Genomic DNA, 21,153 nt, shown 5'->3' on the forward strand with positions numbered 1-21,153 from the left:
CCTCTTCTAATCGTATCATTTAGGAGAGACCTTAGACTTGCAATATTGGTCTAATTTCTTAAAGCTGAGCTGATGCATGTGTAGTTTCAACAGATGGAGTTGTGTCAGGTAGTTGGAAGGGGAAGTCCCGTCAGTGTTTTCATTCCAATTTTGATTTAGCAGAGGGACATACATCTACAAACGGCTCCATTAATGCTTCGAATGATTACATCCGCTTTGGTTCATATATGTGTTCCGTCTTCCAGCCCTTGGTGTTCGGTGCCATGATCCACAGAGACGAGGCGTTCGAGGCGATCTTCACTCAGTACATGAAGATTGTGACCACAGGCTGCCACGAGACCTAGCGCATCATTAACCCTACGGAGAAGCTTCCACTTCTCTCACTGTCTTCTCTCGCTTGTTCCTATCTCAATGAGCAGGCTGGAACTGATCGGTTTAGTTGGCTGTGGCTAGAAGATCTCACGTGATGGTTGAGAGCAAACAGCAACACATTCCTGTGGAGCGTTTTTCACACTGATGGCTCGGGGGGAGGAGGCTGGACCTCCTCTCCTGCCTGACTACACACAGCAGAGTGTAAAGCTGCATGTAGACTTATGTGGTACTCGTGTTTTTGAGCAGCCGTTCTGATTGTGTGTTTATTTGTCAAGGCTTTGCTTTGTAATGCCTGTCGGGTGAGCGTGCAAGGAGGTCATTAACACCTTGCAAATTACAGATGAAGCCTGTTTGTGTTAGTTTACATTGTTACACTGCATACACAAACACACAACACATGCACATAAAGCACATTTAACCCACCACTGATTAACAGCGTGCTTCAGATGTCTTTTTGCATCAAAATTTGTGCTACGTAGCACTGTAGGGAATCAGTGTAGTTTCAAATGTGACGTGTGTGTAAACTGCCTTTCTTTATAGTCATCTTTTTTGATAATAGCTAGGAAAATGATTGATATTTGGATTACTGACTGATCAAACGAATGAATTGGATCGGATCTGTTATAAATAATGTCGTCAGAAATTTTTAATCTCAAACATCACAGCATTAGAGGTCTTTAATTGTAGCACATTCAAACATTTTTAACCTGTTTAGAGGTGTTGCATCATACAGGTGCAATCAAAAGTATTCAACCCCCACTGAAATCAGGTTTATTGTCAAAATGTACAGACTTTCAGCTGTTTGCAATGAACAACTCAAACAAAAGTAATTGAAATAGTTTAACACAACGCATGCTTCAAGTGGTTTCCCCAAATTCAGCTGAAAATGCAACTTATAATGACTTTTCCAGTTTCGAAATTATTCAACCCCTTCATTCCAAGCATCTTTAGTACTTAGTAGAGCACGCTTTTGCTGTTATGACCTGCTGCAAACGAGATGCATAGCTTCTGGCAGCGTTCCTGAGGAATCTTATCCCATTCCTCATGAGCAACGGCCTCCAGTTCAGTAATATTCTTGGGTTTGCATGCTGCAACTGCCTTCTTCAAATCCCACCAGAGATTTTCTATGGAGTTCCAGTCAGGTGACTGTGATGGCCCTGTAGAATCTTCCAGGACTTCTTCTGCAACCAAGCCTTGGTGGAATTTGAGGTATGCTTGGGATCATTGTCCTGTTGGAAGGTCCAATGACACCCAAGCTTCAGCTTCCTCACAGAAGGCATGAGGTTTTCTCCTAGGATTTCCTGATACTTCACTGAATCCATCTTGCCTTCCACATGTTGCAGGTTTCCAGTGCCAGAGGATGCAAAGCAGCCCCAGAGCATCACTGAGCCACCACCATGCTTGACTGTGAATAGAGTGTTCTTTCTTCATTCTTCTTCCTCCAGACGTACCGCTGATCCATCGTGCTGAAAAGTTCCAGTTTTGTTTCATCACTCCACAGAACAGAATCCTAAAACTTCTGTGACTCATTTATATGATTTTGAGCGAATTTTCTTGTGCTTTTGGGTCAGTAGTGGTGTACGTCTTGGAGTTCTGGCATGGAAACCTTCTGTGTTTAGTACGCGCCTTACTGTGCTCACTGAAACCTCAGTACCTGTTGCACCAGGTCTTGCTGCAGGTCTTTTGCAGTCACTCGAGGATTTTTCACAACCTGCCTTCTCAAAAATCTGGTTGCAACCGTTGATAGTTTACTTTTTCTGCCCTGAACAGGTATTTCACGTACTTTCTACCCCTAACCAGTTCAGGTATTTCATGTGTTCCAGTTCAAGCACACCTGGTGCAATTAACAAAGCCCTTGATTAGTTGAATCAGGTGTGTTTGAGACAGCACCTGTTTTGCATATTTGTGCTGTTGTGAGGGATTCTATTCAGGGGGTTGAATAATTTTGAAACTGGCGAAACCATTACAAGTTGCATTTTCAGTTGAATTCGGGGAAACCACTTGAAGCAGTCCTTATGTTAAACTATTTCAATTACTTTTGTTTGATTTGTTCATTGCAAACAGCTGAAAGTCTGTACATTTTGACAATAAACCTGATTTGCAATGGGGGTTCAATCATTTTGATTGCAACTGTATGTCATTTTAGAATAAACCTACAGTATGTAGATGCAGAAGTATTCTAATCACCCTATGCAAAGTACCAATAGTAGTCATTAAACTAATACTACGAATGCTCATTTTTCCAGGAGAAAGGAAGTTTTGTAACTTACAGATATGATTGCTAAGACTGACAGTTTCTCCAGAGATGAGGAATATGCTTAAAACTAGACTAATAATGTTGTGGAGTTATATTAACTGAATAGTTGGAGAAAGACCACACATGACCACACATCTCTACCTTCTTGCTAGTGAATTCCCATCTCTCTCTTTATCCACTAGTGATGAGGTTTCTGCATACACACACACACACACACACACACACACACACACACACACACACACCACCTCCTTGTCTCCTCTCTACTATTCAACACCCAACTCAGTCTTTAGTGGGCTCTCTAGCATAAAGCTGAATAGGCTCAGAACGCTCAGAGTTCTCTGCTCGTTTATGCTTCCACTATCACACACCGTGTCATTTAGTTCAATGCGAGGTCTTCACTCGCAAGCCATACAATACATTGAGCTCCCTGGCTACATTTTCAGCCTTGAAACATTGAATCAATCTGAGCACCTTGTTTTTGTAGATGAAGTATGAATGCCAGATCAGTTCACAGCGGGGAACGCCAATGCCAGATACTGACCTAGAAACTAACGTCAGCTCAGCAACCCACCGGCATACAGTATATATTCTGCCATTTTGAATCTGGAGACGCAACAGGCTTTTTAGAGACCACTATCTATATCAAAAGCTTGCTTGAAGGCTGTTCTGGGCACGCAGAGAAAGTCTCGGCTTTCATACTGTGTCAATATTGTTATGAAACTCAAACAAATATCGATTGGCCCTCAAACATGGTATGAGGCATTTTCTACCTTTTAGAATGCTGCATTTATCTCCAGATGCTAGTGAATATTTGTTTCATTCTCATCCTCCTCTTCTCCTTTTTAAAAAAAAAAAAAATATATATATATATTTTATTTATTTATTTTTTACAAGTTGCAGCAAAACCCACTGAATGCACAGCCATGGGCTCGTTTCAGTGAAACGTACCGTTTCTCTTGATATCAGTCAATGATTAATAACAGTGTTCCACCCACATGATGAAGAGTGTGTATGTCTGAAAAGTGTTAACGCCTCCTTATTCTTGATTTAATTGTCTAACTAAGACCGCACACTTTGAGGCCTCACAGCTATAGAGTCCCCGGTTCCCCTCCGAGCCGGTTTACTGTCGGTGTGTAGTTTTGCCCAAAAACATGCTAGTATGTGGACTGGCTACTCTAAATTGCCTCTAGTGTTTTATGTGTGTGTGTGTGTGTGTGTGTGTGGTGCCTTGCAATGGACTGGGTGTGCATCCCTGCTTCATGCCCAATGTTCCTGGGATAGGCTCTAGCTCCACCATCAGCCTGACCAGGGCATAAAGCCGAGACTTCCTTTACGCCAAATGTATTAAAATGTGCTTCTGGGTTACAGTGACTCACAATGATGGCGTAGGTCACATATGTTTATAACAGACTGAGCGAGTCACTAAGAGCTGTGTGTATGACCCTGTGTGTCGAAATGCAAATATTCAGCTTGAGCAAATGTCACATCTGTTGTTGTGTTTTCATTGGAGAATTATTTGACACTTTGCTCCTGATTATTCTGGTCACTGACGTCAGCTGTATGTTATTGAAAGTACAGTAATATGAAACTTGAGCAGTCAATGCTCGCAGAAGGTTCCGAGTTTAAATCCTAGCACTGGAACAGACCCACGCTGAAGACCTTTAACCCACGACATGCTCAGATGGAAGCTTGGTTCATTTTCTGCACACTTTCGCTAAAAGAGTCTATAAAGCAAGTCCATATAAATGTCCCAAAGCTTTTAACTCTTCTTTTTTTTTTTTTTTTTTTTTTTAATCGGACATTTCTGGTCAGAGTTGTCCTGCACTTGCACTAAACAAGCACAGATTGTATTGTCTGAACACTAGTTTTGCCAAATATTTCTTGGTTTGTTCTTCTCTCTCTCTCTCTCTCTCTCTCTCTCTCTCTCTCTCTCTCTCTCTCTTTCTCTCTCTCTCTCTCTCTCTTTCATGCACTCTTTTTATTTTTATTTTTATTTTTATTAGCCATGCTCTGTGTAAAACAGATGTTTACATGAAGGTTTGATTTAAATCCATGTCCTGCCTCAGTTTGAACCCACAGGGATATGAGAACGGAGGCGAAAGCAGTTGTTGGATGGTCACTGGTTGTCACTGTGTCTCTCCAGTTCTGTGCTTAACACTGGTGTGATAGTTATATATACAGTACTGTGCAAAAGTTTTAGGCACATGCAAAGAAATGCTGTAGAGCAAAGATGCCTTCAAAATAATGAAACGTTTCTACATTTTAAAAAAAAATACAGTAAAGTGCAGTAAACAGTAGTAAATGAAACAAAGTCAATAATGAAAATAGTCGTCTCCGGTACAATGAGTGCAGTTTTATAAGGAAATGAGCTGTAAGTGTTATTGAGCATCTTGCAGAATCAGACACGGTTCTTCTGGAGACTTTGACCGTCGCACTCGCTTCATATTTTTGCAGCAAAACCCAGCAGCTTTCATTGTGTTTTTTGTCTGAAAAGTGTCTCTTATGAAATTTGCTGCTTTCTTTACTGACATACAAACATTTTTCTGTAGCATTTAATTTTGTGCTAGAAAACTAATGTTTGGGAATCTAACATGTTTTTGTACTGACTCGATAATGTAGACGTCACAAAATAAAATAAAGTTTGTGCTAGAAAAAAAAATAGGGTACCTAAAACGTTTGCACAGTACTGTGTATTAACTGATATATTTGTTTTAACTGTGTGCAAATGTTTGCTAAATATTTTTTTATAAAGATTAACACACACAATGTACTGAAGAAATAGACGTTTATATTGTCGAGGTGTGCGAGTTATTATTATGCTATTTATGTCGCAGAAGTAAAATGATGATTGAAGAGAAGTAAAAGGGGTTTATATTCGGTGCAATGGCGTAACATTAGAACCACATTTTTGTTTTTGAAAAGAACTGTGTGTCTGTTATAAAATCATAATGTGGTGTATGTTTTGTAATGGAGTAAATAAGATTTAAAAGATGTTTTCTGACTTTTATTTTGTTTTGAAATTCCAGTCTCTTATATACGATGGTAAATATCGCCAAAGCCCATAATCTAGTTGGGTTTTGCATCCAGGGATATTTGCTAGCATGTCTGATTAGTTACTTTCTACTGCAGTTATGTCAGCAGTAGTACAGTGGCCCAGAAGGGCAAGGTACAAAAAAAAAGTAAAGTAAGTAAACAGAGCACGCACGGTTAGTAGCTAGCACGTTCGCCTCACACCAGGGTTCGCCAGGGTCGGGGGTTCGATTCCCGCCACAGCCCTGTGTGTGCGGAGTTTGCATGTTCTCCCCGTGCTGTGGGGGTTTCCTCCGGGTACTCCGGTTTCCTCCCCCAGTCCAAAGACATGCATGGTAGGCTGATTGGCATGTCCAAAATTGTCCATGGAGTGTGAATGTGTATATGTGTGCCCTGTGATGGATTGGCACCCTGTCCAGGGTGTACCCCGCCTTGTGCCCGATGCTCCCTGGGATAGGCTTCAGGTTCCCCGCAACCCTGTAGGATAAGCAATATAGAAAATGGATGGATGGATTAACAGAGTAAATTTGAAATAAAAATAGTCGGAGTTAAATTGGACTCTTTTTATTTAAAGTTCACGTGTTTAAACTGGGCTCTTTTTTAAAAAATTGGCTCTATATTTAAAGTTAAGATTTTTTTTTTTTTTAACTTGACTTTTGTTTTTTTAGTTGAATTTTATTGATTCATTATTTATTTTGTAGGTACCTTGCCACTGTAGCAGGAGTGAAGGGAATTCCATCTCTCTATAGCTACAGTGAGTGAGATCATTTGGCTCAGCTCACCAATGAGAGCCAATTCTTTCAGCTCCCAAACGGCTCAGTGCCATTTTGCACGAGCTTCTAATTAACTAAATAACTTTACATTGTGGCACCCCGTCCAGGGTGTACCCCGCCTTGTGCCTCATGCTCCCTGGGATAGGCTCCAGGTTCCCCGCGACCCTGTAGGATAAGCGGTACAGAAAATGGATGGATAGATTGAACTTTACATTGTCATTGATAAAATATATTTAAATAACTGTAAATTCAGCCATGCACTGTCAATATGAATTGACACATACAGTATGATTTCCTGCATTAATATTATTGTGCGTTCTATGTGAAAATCCAGAATTAAGTACGGTCCCACAGTCCTGTGTATTAATCATAGGAGGAAAGGTGCATGAAGGGAACTGGAGCTGAATCTGCTCATCACAAGGGGTGAGTGTGGAGAATAAATGAAGCACTACCAGTCACAGCCGTCACTAATCTTCAACACTAGTAAACACGCCATAAGGTACAAGGAAAACAAGGTACAAGCCGCCACTTTTACATGAGCAAAACTTCTCCGACCGCTGACTGTGTGTCCTTAAGTGTCCTTCAGTCCATATATGGACATACGAGGTGTCCTGAGTGTCCTGATCTTAAAGTTTAATGTTATTTATCGTTACTGCTAACAGTAACTAGCTGGCTACCATGCACTAATCATTACACCAGTCTGTAGTCTGCAGTCAGACACCTATCCTGAATCATTGAGTTTTTCCAGGCACTGCAGGTAATTATGCAACTTTTCCAGATGATGTTTAGTAGGACAAGGTTTGGATCTGAATCTTGCTACCAGATAATGTCTAATAAACATTCTAAAATGTTTCATTAATGTGTCCATGTAAAATTTTCCTAAAACAATGATGCCTTGCTGTGCATTCATGTCCTTCCAGCTGCTGCCACTAGAGGTCCTCCCACGTTAGTCATAAACTAGTTATTGTCACTCTGTATGGTAATTAGATTAGAGTCCTTTGAAGTAAAATAAATAAACAAAAAACTAAACAAAGAAAACATAAATATAAAAAAGTCACAGTCACACATTCACCCTGTACATTAGATTACCAGGTTTAAATTCAGTCCGTTTTTTTAAACCTTACAGGTTTATTGCATCTATTAAGAGTATATATTAATATTCTGTATCAATAGTAGTAATCAGAATGGAAACTGAATTGTTACACAGATGATCTAATATAATAAAATCAAATCAATATTTTCACACATTTGCCATTGGGTGTTCATTTCTCAGACACTAGGTGTCCCTGAGACGCTGTGAATTCATCAGACAAAAGTCTAGTCATAGACAGAGCTGGTGGTGGCACTGCCAGGCTGCCACTGTTGAGCCCTTGAGCAAGGCCCTTAACCCTCTCTGTTCCAGGGGCGCTGTATCATGACTGACCCTGCGCTCTGACCCCAACTTCCTAACATGCTGGGGTATGTGAAGAAAAGAATTTCACTGTGTGTATATGTGATCAATAAAGACTCATTATCCTTATACACTTTGACAAAAGATTGCACACACTTGCTCTCAGAAGGGTTTTCAATTTTTCTTTTTATTATATTTTTCACTATTTTCTATTACTTCAGAATAATAATACTATTATATAATGCAATTAGGCAGTGCCCAAGAAAAAAGTAAACAAATTATTAAGTAAACATGAACTATTAAGCTTGGGTTACTGACTGTGTGGAGTTACTGTACACTTGGTTCTAGGATCATGTCTCCGAGTCCTTGTTAAAGTATGCTGGAGTGTATACTTACCTTGCACACCCAGTGTTTCCAGGATTATGATGACGACCATGACAATTATTATTATTATTATTATTATTATTATTATTATTATTATTATTATTATTATTATTATTATATTGGTGTAATCCTTTGTCAAATCCTCAGAGACACTTTTAGTCTTAAAAACACAAAGTAGCAGTCATTAAGAATGTTAAATTAATTGGCAAAAGGATATAATCTGAAAACACAAAAACTTATGTTATTGATTAGAACGAAGGAACGGATGAGACGGTAACCATGTCCTGAGAAAACTGATTAAATTATTTCTAAAGGTAAAGTGTGTGGGACTGTCAGATTGTTCGAGGAAATGTATTCCCGAGTCGAGGTGTTATCAAAGAAGAGACTTGATCTTTGAGACTATGGGGATTAGATGGAGGGATAGCGAACAAGGCTTAAGATGAAGATCTAAGAGTATGATGGAGTTAGTGGAATGGAAAAGGTTACAGAGATGCGAGAGAGCCCGACTTTGAAGGGAATTATGGATGAAAAAGAAGTCAGTGAAGAGTGTGGAGTACTGTGTCAAGATGTGGAACACAGATCCCTTATAAACCCTTTTACCTCCAATGGGTTCTGATTGGAAAACGGAAAATGTACCATTGCTTTATTTTATTTGCTAAAAAAAAATATATATATATACATATATATATATATATATACACACACACACATACACACAAAAGTGTTAGAATTAAATGTGGGTGGATCCCGCAACATGACTGCAAGCCAGAAATTCTGTAAAATTAATTGTACAAAAATATTTTAAAAACAAACATTGCTGCTCACAGCTCTAGGGTCTTGCGTCTGAGTGGGAAGTAGCATGCAAACTTTTTTTTAACTAACGTTACTTAAACTTTTAGGGGAGTTATTTAATAGAGTAGATATACCAGAGAGGCCTACTTCTAATAACGAATGAGTAACTGTGAAACAAACAGCTTAATAAACAATGTGTTTTACAGATTTGGCTTAATGATTATTATCTAAAGGTGCTATTCATTCTGCATAGCAATTCATTTTGGGTCTGCAGTGTGATTGTTTAATCCTGAAAATCCCGTCAGGAACTGCCACTGTGTGCGCAAAAGAATGTGACCAGTGAGCATGTATTACATTAGCGGAAGCCTGTTTCCCAAATAATCAGAAATGATTAGCCTTTTTATTATTCCTGTCGTAAAGTTTTTTGAAATGTTTCCATTCACATTTTCATTTTCAACATAACAATAATGCACACTCGAGGGGGCTTTGCACATTAACGGTGATCTTTGAGAGCTCTTGCAGACACTGAGTGTAACATATAGCCATTGTTAGTGTACTGAATGAAGCGGAAAGGCAGGCGCAGTAATAAGAAGAACACAAAAGTCTCATTTAGCTACATGTTATTTTCTCCACGTGACATAATTCCTGCAATTGCTCATTGTAAATCACCAAAACATGCCTAATAATTAACCCAATTGCACTTAGTAAATCAGAGTTCAAATGTCTTAAGGGTGTATATTTACATTTCATTGTCTTCTGGGTTTTCTCCTAAGAGTGTGCAAACTTTAGCAGTCGGCTATAATTACAATTATTGAGTATACAGACAGTATTTAGTGTACATACTGTCCATGTCCCTGCTGAAAAATAAATAAATGATAGAATCCCTCATAGAATTTGTAATGGTTTGAATATTTATAATGAGTATTGTATTGGTTTTAATGGAAATGGTCCCTGTAGGGGATCTGTAGAGATACTAGTAATTTGTTGCCTTCTATTGGTGGCATCTAGTGGGTACCATTAAGGATCTATGTCCTTAATTAATACGTCCTCGTGTGTAATGGAAACCATGTGATAATGGTTTCAATGGTTAACAGCTGATGATTAATAATGGTATTTGTAGTGGAAGCTAGAAACCATCTGTAATGGGTTCTATTGGGTTTTTTTCAGCAGGGGTATGCCATGGCTGTAATAACAGCTCAGACTGCGCTTCGTATCGACAGCACTAGGTGACACTGTTGTCAAGCGAGAAAGCACAACTTCGAGGTTTGGGGTAAAAGAAAAAAAAAAGGATCGCTAAAGCAAGACTGACCCTTCAGAAAGTGCTGCATTGTTTTATTATACAGCACAGGAGCAGCATTTTAAAAGGCTCTGTGGAGTATATAATCACGCTTTTATTTAGACTAGAGCTACAGTTTAAATGACTTTCAATTTCAAACTGTTTCGCTGTTATTGTGCATTACGAAGGCTTACTCAGTCAATTTATCTCCACTGTGCAGTGCTGCTTACTTCAGACATAGAGAAGCCTTATGTTATTAAACAAGGGAGGCATTTGCATTATGGGTAACCGTCGTCCCTCCTCCCCCAGAACACCACATCAGAAATTATTGCTTCTTATTTTGCTCTATTACCGAGTCCTACCTAGAATGCAGAACTTTTCTCACAACTTTACTGAACACTGAGGACAATACCGGCTCAGGGACAAATCCACAGCTCACAAGCAGAGATCTCTGATTCAGACAGTGAGCGGATGACGACATATCTGAGCTCCCTGAGATCTCAGTAAAGCAGGGCTTCAAGGTCAAAGACGTGACATTTAAGACACAATGCAGTAGTTTGTAGGTACAAGAGTTCCTTGGAGAATATATCAGTGATGATTCTGTGTTGTTCCTCACTGTACCCTCAAACACTTCAATTTAAAGCTTTAGATTTGACCCGGGCTACCTTCTGGATCGTAAGCATTATAAAATATGCGAAAGGCTTTCATATCTGCGTATAGACTCCACTGTTTAGAATAGACTGTAGTTTAATTTCTAATCTGAACATGAATTAATGACCTCTCTTTTCAACTCCAATTCAAACGAGAGGAGAGAAAGAGAGAGACACTAATTCCAATTACTGCATAAAGAGAAATCCTGCTTAAAAATTCCTCTTCTTTAATGAAGCATCTGTCATCTATTATCTGAAAATAAACGAGGCAGAAATGACTTCCTACTTGAAAGTACTGGAAGTATGATCACTACAACGCTCTCCCTTTCTCCCGTTGCATTAATGGCGTGGGAATGTCAAGATGAAATTGCTTGAAAAAAATCAAATAAACATCACTATGTTGACTTTGTGATATCTGATGTGTCCCCAATAGGACATGTCTCTGAAAAACTCTATAGCAGTGTAGGGAGCTGGAGTGTGCTTGAGGTCAGTGTCCTGCTGCAGGGTGAAGAGCTGTCCCACTCAGTTCAGAGGTGTTGGATCTGATTTGTGCTGCTAGTTTTTCTGGCAGCCTTACAGCCATGGAACCATGCACAAAAAGTGGTATGCTTGTGCATCATGAACAGGATATTTTTTTACTCATTTCATAAGCAGTTGTTTGCTTTTTCTATCAAAATCTCTGATTTCATGCTGGTGTGTTTTCCTTGTGTGAGTCGCTCTTCATTTCTGACACGTCTAGATCATAGAGAGCTTTCCTCCTAACTTTTACACTATCTGTTGTTACCCAGATGAGGACGAGTTTCCTTCTGAGTCTGGTTCCTCTCAAGGTTTCTTCCTCTTAACATCTTAGGGAGTTTTTCCTCGTCACCGGCTCGCTCAATTGGGATAAATTCACACGCTTAAAATCTGTATCCTGTGTTTATATGTTTCTGTAAAGCTGCTTTGAGACAATGTCCATTGGAAAAAGTGCTATACAAATAATATTAATTGAAAATATTCAAAATGGATGGTGTCTTTTTTACTGCCTTGATCTTTCATGTTATGTCAGGTCAGGGTCTTATTTCTTACCAAAGTTGACTTCAACTGTACTAAACTACATCCTGATGCAGTTGCTTCAACGTTTATTTTAAAAAGTAGTAAAACAAACAGAGACGTAATCCAAAGACAGAGTCAAGATTCAGGCAGTGAACAAACAGCGTTAACTGGGGCAGGAAAGAGCTTATGAGAAAACCAGAAACTAGATCAAAAATCCAGAAAGCCAAAATGAAATCAAAGGCTTGCTATGAACTGATACAAATGACACAACACATGTACTCCAGAGTGAGTGTATGGAGTGAGAATCCTTTTATACTGTGAGTGTGGCCCTGATGGTAATTGAGTCCAGGTGTGTGTGATCAGAACTCAGGTGGGTTTGACAGACGTGGCTGGGTGCTGTAGTCTTCAGTGGCCACGTTTGCAGGCTGCACTGTATTCTGGGAATTGTAGTTGGAAGCCGATTCCAGTATTGACATGCCAAACTCATGTTTTGGTTCTGTTTCTGAATGATTTATTTTTACTCTTTAAACCTATGTAGCTGGTGGTTTTATTTGCTAATTCACTCATCTTTATTCACTAGCAAGAGCCTGCAGATAAAACACACCCAGAATCAATGTTAGACTTTTTTTTAGGCCTTCTGAGCAACAGATTGCAGAGGATTCTGGGACAAATTTGGTTACCTTCAAGGAACATTATGCTGAAGGTATTGTGGGCCAAACGTGTCAGAACTGCAAGTAAAGAAATTTAATGGCGATTGGAATCTAGGCCAAACGTGTCCCAAATGTGACCAGTGCTTGGGTGGCACATGTATTTTTGGCTAAAAGTGGCCCAGCTCTAAGCTCTGCTCTGGGATGTGGTTTCTTCATGCTAGAGTTGTGACTGTGTTCTGGCAGTCAGATGCAGAAGAGTTCATTTCTGTCATTTGTGGGACAGATGAATAAATGCAGGCCAGCATTAATTGTCAATGTCAGTGTCCATTTATTTATATAGCACAATTTAAAACAACATAGAGTTGACCAAAGTGCTGATACTGATAAACAAAACAAAAAACAGAACAGACAAAAGGATAGACCGAGTCATAGATTTGACATTATTATGGCATTTGGCAGACGCCCTTATCCAGAGCGACTTACATTTATCTCATTTATACAACTGAGCAATTGAGGGTTAAGGGCCTTGCTCTGTATAAATGATCAGTAACCCAGAGCCTTTAACCACTGAGCCACCACTGGCTCAAAGATTATATATTATTTGCTTAGATATCATAGCTATAGAGAAAACAAACAAGTTTTTTTTTTTTATCTTAGATTTAAAATCATATCACTGGAAGCAGTTCTAATGTGAATGGGTAGACTGTTCCACAGTTTAGGGGCTAACTGCTGAAAAGGCACAATATCCTCTCAGTTTTAGTCTTGACCTAGTAATAGTCAACAGTCTCTATTCTGTAGATTTAAGGGACCTTGATGGATTGTGTATGGATAAGAGATTGGATAAATAGTGCCAATAAATTTAGAGATTTCTAAACAAGTAGAAGGACCTTCCTAGGGAAGTGGAAGCTCAGTGGTTAAGAAGTTGGACTACTGCTTGGAAGGTCATGAGTTCAAATCCCAGCACTGCCAAGCTGCCACTGCTGGGCCCTTGAGCAAGGCCCTTAACCCTCAACTGCTCAGTTGTATAAATGACATAATTGTAAGTCGCTCTGGATAAGGGCGTCTGCCAAATGCTGTAATATAATATAAAGTTAATTCTATAATGGATTGGAAGCCACTGAAGAGAAATTAAAATCGGGGTAATGTGTTCACGCTTTCGTACAACAGTCTAGCCGCAGCATTCTGGACCATTTGTAACCAAGTAAGAGACAGGTGGCTAATGCCTACATAAAGGGAGTTACAATAATCAAGTCAAGTAGAAATAAAAGCACGTAATACCTTTTCACAATCTTTGACTTTTACAACCCAATATTTCTGTTTATTAAACTTAAGGGAACTATCAAACAGAACACCCAAGTTTTCCACAGATGGTTTATAAAGTCAAGTCAACTGGCCAAAGTTCAAATTCTGGATATCATATCCATCAGAACGCCCAAATACAACAATCTGTATTTTGGTTATGTTGAGATTCAAATTCATCAGTGGCATTAACTAGTAAAGCAACAAGACACAGAGAACCAAGAACTGAGCAGACAATGATTTGCCTTTGTTCCTGATATGAACTATATAAAGAACCTTTGCGATTCCTACATGGTTTATCTTACATGCTTAATCATAGTTAATTAAAGCTGAAATTCTGTGTTTTCATCCCGTAGCAACAATTTCAAATCCGGTACAGAGCCAAAACAACCTATTTGTTTAGAGACTGCATGTTATGCCATGTTTGCCTCTTGATCGGGACTGGATGCCCTGAAGAAGCTCGGAGCTTAAATCCGGATAGTTTGGAAATCAAGGCAGCAACAGTGTGTGACGGAGTTAATGGATCCCTGTGGAGTTGTACTGAAAGTCCACTGTCTCACTGCGCCATTCTTTACCCAGGCGCCGCTTGTCTAATTCTCTGGGGAGGAACAGATGTTGGGCTGTTTGATGAGCCCAATCAGACGGGCTGTGATGAAGAGAGGGTATTTTTAGTCGCTCTGGTAGACAGTGACATTGGCAGACCTCCCTCCTCTGCTGCTTCTGACAGGGTGGTTTGTAAATGTTCAGGAGTGTGTGTCAGTGTCCAGCATGGTGAGATCAAAAGAGCGAGAGAGAGAGAGATAAAGAGAGAGAGAGAGAGAGAGAGAGAGAGAGAGAGAGAGAAGCATTGTAAAAGAAAGTACGAAGACGGTAGAAATAAGTACAAACTGCTTTGGTGGAGGAAGAAAAAGAGAGTGGACTCTAGTGGCTAATATCACCAGGAATCCAGACTGATGACAAAATGATGAGTGATGAGTCACATCATAGTTGAGTTGAGGTGACCTGGCTTCAGCATTAACAGGCCACGTCAGACGTCTGACACTTCATGAAGAGCTCATATTTTATGTTGGAAGCGGCACACTAGCACAGGGACACGACCCAGAGTCATAACTCTACTGTGCACAGAATATATATCAGGGCAGCACACACTATCATACCAATCATATAACAGGTTTATGAATCAGGTTAACTACATCTATTTGGTCAATTATAAACTATCTATCATGATTATTTGACAACAAGCACATCACCACACACAGGTGTTTCTTATGGTCCGGAAATCAGTGAAACGCATTTCTGAATGCAGCCTTGTCCTAAAAAAAAAAAGAAAAGAAAGAAAATTAAATAAAACATAGAGGTTACTGTGAGGTAATGCCAGACCCTCACTCTCATGTGTACTCATATAGTGTGATAGACACTTCTATCTGTCTCTCTTCCAGGGCTTTTGGACCACTCACCAGCAGCCTGTTGGAGCAGGATCTGGACACAATTAATAGCAGCCATTCCAAATCTCAATTATGCCCAAGAACATTCCCCAACGTCCTGACCCTCATGTTAATTGCATGGTAATATATTCTCAAATTCCAGCTCATCTTTTTTTTTTTTTTTTCCTCATCTCAACTTTTTTGAGACGTGTTGCGGCCGTCGTATTTAAAAGTACTTTATTTTTTCCTCAGAATGGTTCATTTACTCCGTTTAAACATTTGATATGTTTTCTATGTTCTATTCTGAATAACATATGGGCTTATGGGATTTGCAAATTATTGCATTCGGTTTTTATTTACATTTTACACAGCGTCCCAACTTCTTTGGAATTGGGGTTGTGCATAGGAGCACATTACGTGCTCTGTAAATCTTACTTCATCCATTGATGCACTACAGTTCAGTGATGAATTTCCATTTGAAGTGAACAATTAACACACTGGAGATAGAAGAGCCAGCTTCTTCCCAACCTGCTACATTACATATAGTAATTACAGCATGTGGAGCCACCTGACTATAAGTCTTGAGACAAAATTCTGAGTTCTTATAAATCTGGAATCATGCCCAATAGTTGCAAGATTTTTATACTCCACAGTCACATTTTCATCAAAAGACCAAGATACTGGTGAGAAAAAGCTTTTTTTTAAATTTTATTTTAGTTATGGTCTTTTGATGAATCTCTCTGAGACTTTGGTATATAACTATCATTAAATGTTCCTCATGCCAGATTTCTAAACATGACTATTTTTGATGCTGGTGTTGGAGAGCACTGCTAATACTACAGTCCCAAATCTCCCATAGCTGTTCAGTCAGGTTGCAGTCTGGTGACTGTGAAGGCAATGGCATTTACTTTACATCATTCTCATACAAAATCAAACCATTCAATGAGCCCTTGTGTCCTGTGGATGGAGCGGAGTCATCCTGGAAGAAACCACTCCCATCAGGATAGAAATGAAGATAAAGTTTATCCGTCAGAAGAACCTTGTATTGATTTCCCTCTAGGATACAAGTGGACGCAACCCATGGTAACAAAATCCTACAGCTTAACAGGGTCACCATTTGGTTTGTTGTTCTTTGTTTGTTGATTAAAGCTAATAAAAGCTTTAATTCATCATTCTCACCAATGTTTTGGTGCAGTCAGTTACATTCATGTTTGTGAGTTATCCACCATGACATACTGTAAATATTAACAACCAGAGCAGTGAGGAATAGGAGAAGTGGTTAAAAATACTTTACAGTATTTTTGCCTGTTTAAAATGATTTTCTTAAAAAAAAAAAAAAGTTTAGTTTTATGAGCCAGTAATAAGTGAGTCACATTATATATATATATATATATACACCTGATATTATGTATCAGTATTCGTGTTAGAATCTATTTGAAAACAAATCAGATCATTGAGCGTTTTGGGGTTTTTTTGTTTGTTTGTTTGTTTGTTTTTTTCATTTTACATTTTCATTTTTGCTCAAACAGCTGCATCAAAACATAATTTAGCAACACATTTCTAACACAGTATTAAGGAAATTTCTCTGAATTTGGTCATGTAAACTGTGCGTACATACAAAAGTTAGTTCATACCCTGCAGCTTCCCTTTTAATAAATGCAGGTTGATTTTTTTATTATTATTATTTATTATTTTTTTTTTTAAGGAAAAGCTGAATTAGGTTGGTCTATCTGCCTATTATCAGTAATATTTATTAATATGATGTAAATAAAAAAAAAATTAATCTGACAAAATCAGTGAACAAAATCAGTGAACATATACAGTATGAATGTATTACCTCCTACATGAAGGTTTCTATAAATGGACTTAAAGACGCTGATGATGTTGAAGACACGCCCAGTGATGTTGAATTGTATTTGCTAACAATGACGAAGAGAAAAAAACTGAAAATACTGTACAAGCCAGCCAGTATTGTGTAGTCCACCATGAGAGGTGCACCATTACTCACTGACAGTTAGGGTGCTTTTAACTGTCTCTCAACACTGAGACATGGGACTGTGTGATTAGCATTTATGAATGACACAGCCTTGCCTTTGCGTTTCCCATATGAAAAGTTGTAAACGTCTGCACATTGAAAAAGCATACTCTCCCCAGGAGCCTGTCATTTTAATTCCCTTATGTGCATCAGCTTCTCTGGGAACGGGCTTGGCAGCGGCGCTCATGTTTCTGCTTGATGTCCTTTCATATGCTTCACATTCCTGTGAGACTCATGTCTTCTGATGTGTACTTGTCTCATGTGTCCTGTAGAGGAAAGTTCACCACCTTTCTGTTCACAGCTGGCCACTGGCCTAGCCCAAGCGTCCATTAGTATTCTGGTCTTCTCTGAGAAGAAGAAACACCCTGCGGTTTTAAATATGGGAATTAATACTGGCTATAAAACACAATGTAGCTGCCATGGTTTTACGGCAATAGTCTTTTTTTTGTTCTCTCGTTATCGGTAGTAAGATTGCTAGATGGCGAACCAGACTAAATTTCTCTACTCCTTCACCTTTCATCACCTTGTCTGCCTCTACCATGCCCACACTGAAGAATCCTTTTTTTTTCTGTTTTAACAGTCTGTCAATAGCTCATCCCCTTCGTTAACTGTATTCTGCTCTCTGAGGAAATAAATCCTACTCTTTTCAACATTTTTGATGTTAGCCCATCTTATTGTTGATCGCTAATGAGTAAGCGCTCTGTTTACCCATCATGCCTACTGCACCAGTGCACATGGCTGATGCCTGTTTGCTTTTGATGATGTTGTTTTGTCTGAATATACTAGAAGAGGGAGTATTTGGTTCGAATCAACAGATGTTTAAGTTGAAAAGGGAACATTGTGCGCAACCGAGTGCAGCGGCATGCTTAGATAGCTGCAAATTTCCACTCAGATAGCTGAACAAAGCTGTTGCGCTCACTCAACAAGTGAAGATCTGCTGGTTTCGGAATAATTTAATTACAATACAGTTTTATTTATGTTTATATTATATCCTCATTATCATAGGATATACTTACTCATTTAGCTTCCACTGATGCTTGTAATGTTCCTTGAACAGTTTGTGTTGTCTCAGACCAACTGAAAATGCTTAGTATAGTGCAGATTCCTGACGAATCATTATATCAGAATGTTGGACTCTGTAGATATATTCTGTGCCATATCTACAGTATTTATTGTATTTGACAGTGCATGGGCAGGATGTTCTGTATGTACAGTATGCACTGGCAATGCTAAGCATTTAATACACAAGATGATGTCCAATAATGTTTTTCCCCTCAATGGGTTTAGAAAACAGGACTAATTTATATTTGTGAAAACATTCATATTTGTGTTAAACCATCTCACAGTCTGGGGTGTTTGCTGATAGACAACGTTCTCTACATCTTTGTATTTGAATTCCTATTGTTAAAACCTGTAAATCACCAGGGTGCAAAACTAGAAATGAAGACCTAGTGTAGCAGAGGAAAAATATAAAGGGTTATTGAAGTATTGTATCGAAGTGAAATAGCATTAACTGAACCAGCTTTATTCTGTCTATGCGATTTAGGTTAATCATCATTAATTATTTATTATGAGCATTATTAAATATAAGAAATGGACACAGAAAACTGCTTACACGAATATTTGTCTTCATCTATTACCTGTAATAGCATAGTCAGTCAGTCAGTGAGTCAATCAGTGAGTCATTCAGTCAGTCAGTGAGTCAGTGAGTCAATCAGTGAGTCATTCAGTCAGTCAGTGAGTCAGTGAGTCAATTAGTGAGTCATTCAGTCAGTCAGTGAGTCAGTGAGTCAATCAGTGAGTCAGTCAGGCAGTCAGCTAGACATTCAGTGAGTCATTCAGTCAGTCAGTGAGTCAGTGAGTCAATTAGTGAGTCATTCAGTCAGTCAGTGAGTCAGTGAGTCAATCAGTGAGTCAGTCAGGCAGTCAGCTAGACATTCAGTGAGTCAGTCAGTCAGTCAGGCAGTCAATCACTCAGTCAGTCAGTGAGTCAGTCAGTCAGGAAGTCAGTCAGTGAGTCATTCAATGAGTCAGTCAGGCAGTGAGTCAGTCCATCAGTCAGTGAGTCATTTACTGAGTCAGTCAGTCAGGCAGCCAGTCACTCAGTCAGTCAGTCAGTCAGTGAGTCATTCAGTGAGTCAGTCAGTCAGTCAGTCAGTGAGTCAGTCAGTCAGGCAGTCAGTCACTCAGTCAGTCAGTCAGTCAGTGAGTCATTTAGTGAGTCAGTCAGTCAGGCAGCCAGTCACTCAGTCAGTCAATCAGTGAGTCAATCAGTCAGTCAGTCAGGCAGTCAGTCGATGAGTCATTCAGTGAGTCAGTCAGTCAGTCAGTCAGTGAGTCATTCAGTGAGTCAGTCAGTCAGTGAGTCAGAACAACTAAAACAAACTCTCAAATATAGAGTGGGGTCCAAAACTCAGAACAAATTAAAAATCTGGAATTTAAAAGTTTTTAAAATTTTGAAAAATTTAAACAAAGAAAGTAAATGTTCAATATCTTGAATATTCAATATTCAAGATTCTGCACTATTTCTAGGTCCCTATTTTAATGTGTGATATTGACCATGTTAACTCCTTTGTACAAAAGGTCAGATTTTCCTCATCACTAATATCTTCTCTTGAAGCTTGTGTTCAGACGACACACTGAGGGCTTTGATCCATTCTAAATTGGATCATAAGGTTTTGCACAAACTTGTGGAGTCCGTGCCAGCTCGAGTGCACACTGTCATTAAAGCAAAAAAAGGGGATGAACCGAATACTAAGAAACTCTGAAATTCATGTAAATATTTCAAAGATTCAGCTTTTCACTCGAGTTGTTGTCAATAATATCCTTTGTAATGATCATTTTTGTATTAATTTAGAAAAGAATGCAAAATAGAAGCATTTTCACTAGTGCTCTCAGACTTTTGGACTCCACTGCATGTTAGAGCCATCTAGGTGACTGTTTTGATGGTTTTGCCACTTTATTTCTAAACATTGTAAATTTCTACACTAATGAGTTCTCCACTTGAGTTTTAACAGGTCAGATCAATTCGGTTTTATTTGTACAGCACTTCTAACAAAAGACATTGTCACAAAGCAGAAATCTGGATATAGATTTAGATTCTTAATGAGCACGCACGAGGTGACAGTGGAAAAAAAAAAAAAACCTCTGACATTAGGAAGAAACGTTGAGACGAACCGGACTCAAAAGGGAACCCATCAGTTCCTGGGTGATGCCCGATGGTGTGATTATAAATCATTACTCTTCTACAACTGTATACTATAAAGCCAAAGAGTACTAAGTGTTTTGAAAGGAAATTCAGTATGAACACAGTCCGGGGGTGAGAGTAGCAGATAAGAGTCCTGGTATGATCATGGAACAGTCTTTATGATTACAGCAGCGGTTCTTAAGTACAAATCTACAGTAACCAGCTGTGATTATTCACTGAAGCAAAGGTAAGACTTAAGGCATAAACTGCTTTTGTGAAGTATCCACGTGGGACCATCCACAGCATTAGAAGGTGAGTCACAAGTACAGAAACTCCAAGCAGAAGTAGTTCTGAATGAATCAGGCAGGTTCGCTGGGCGAGACGAGACACAGCATTAGAAGTGTGTCCAGGTCAGGCAGCAGGAGTGTACATCCAGCTTGGCAGAGAGAGAAGAGCAGATTATTAGGTGTGCTCTTAGTCTACAGTGGTTCAAATGGGCATACATTGTGATCAGAGTGCAAGTAGGGACTCGAGCTATGACTAAAAGGGAGAGCCAGAAGTTAACACAGGCATGAGAACACCTTGGGACATCAGCA

General features: G+C 39.1%; 1 protein-coding gene across 1 annotated transcript in view; it reads left to right on the top strand.

The window, feature by feature from the left end:
• Positions 1-5,625, top strand: part of gramd4a (GRAM domain containing 4a) — a 61,146-nt gene extending 55,521 nt beyond the window's left edge. Inside the window, exon 19 of the mRNA XM_053649996.1 lies at positions 246-5,625. Coding sequence (XP_053505971.1) covers positions 246-344 — 99 coding nt within the window. The 3' untranslated portion in view covers positions 345-5,625. The remainder of the gene's footprint in view (positions 1-245) is intronic.
• Positions 5,626-21,153: the final 15,528 nt, after the last annotated feature.

Source organism: Ictalurus furcatus, chromosome 19, assembly GCF_023375685.1.
Source record: "Ictalurus furcatus strain D&B chromosome 19, Billie_1.0, whole genome shotgun sequence".
Classification (NCBI taxonomy): domain Eukaryota; kingdom Metazoa; phylum Chordata; class Actinopteri; order Siluriformes; family Ictaluridae; genus Ictalurus; species Ictalurus furcatus.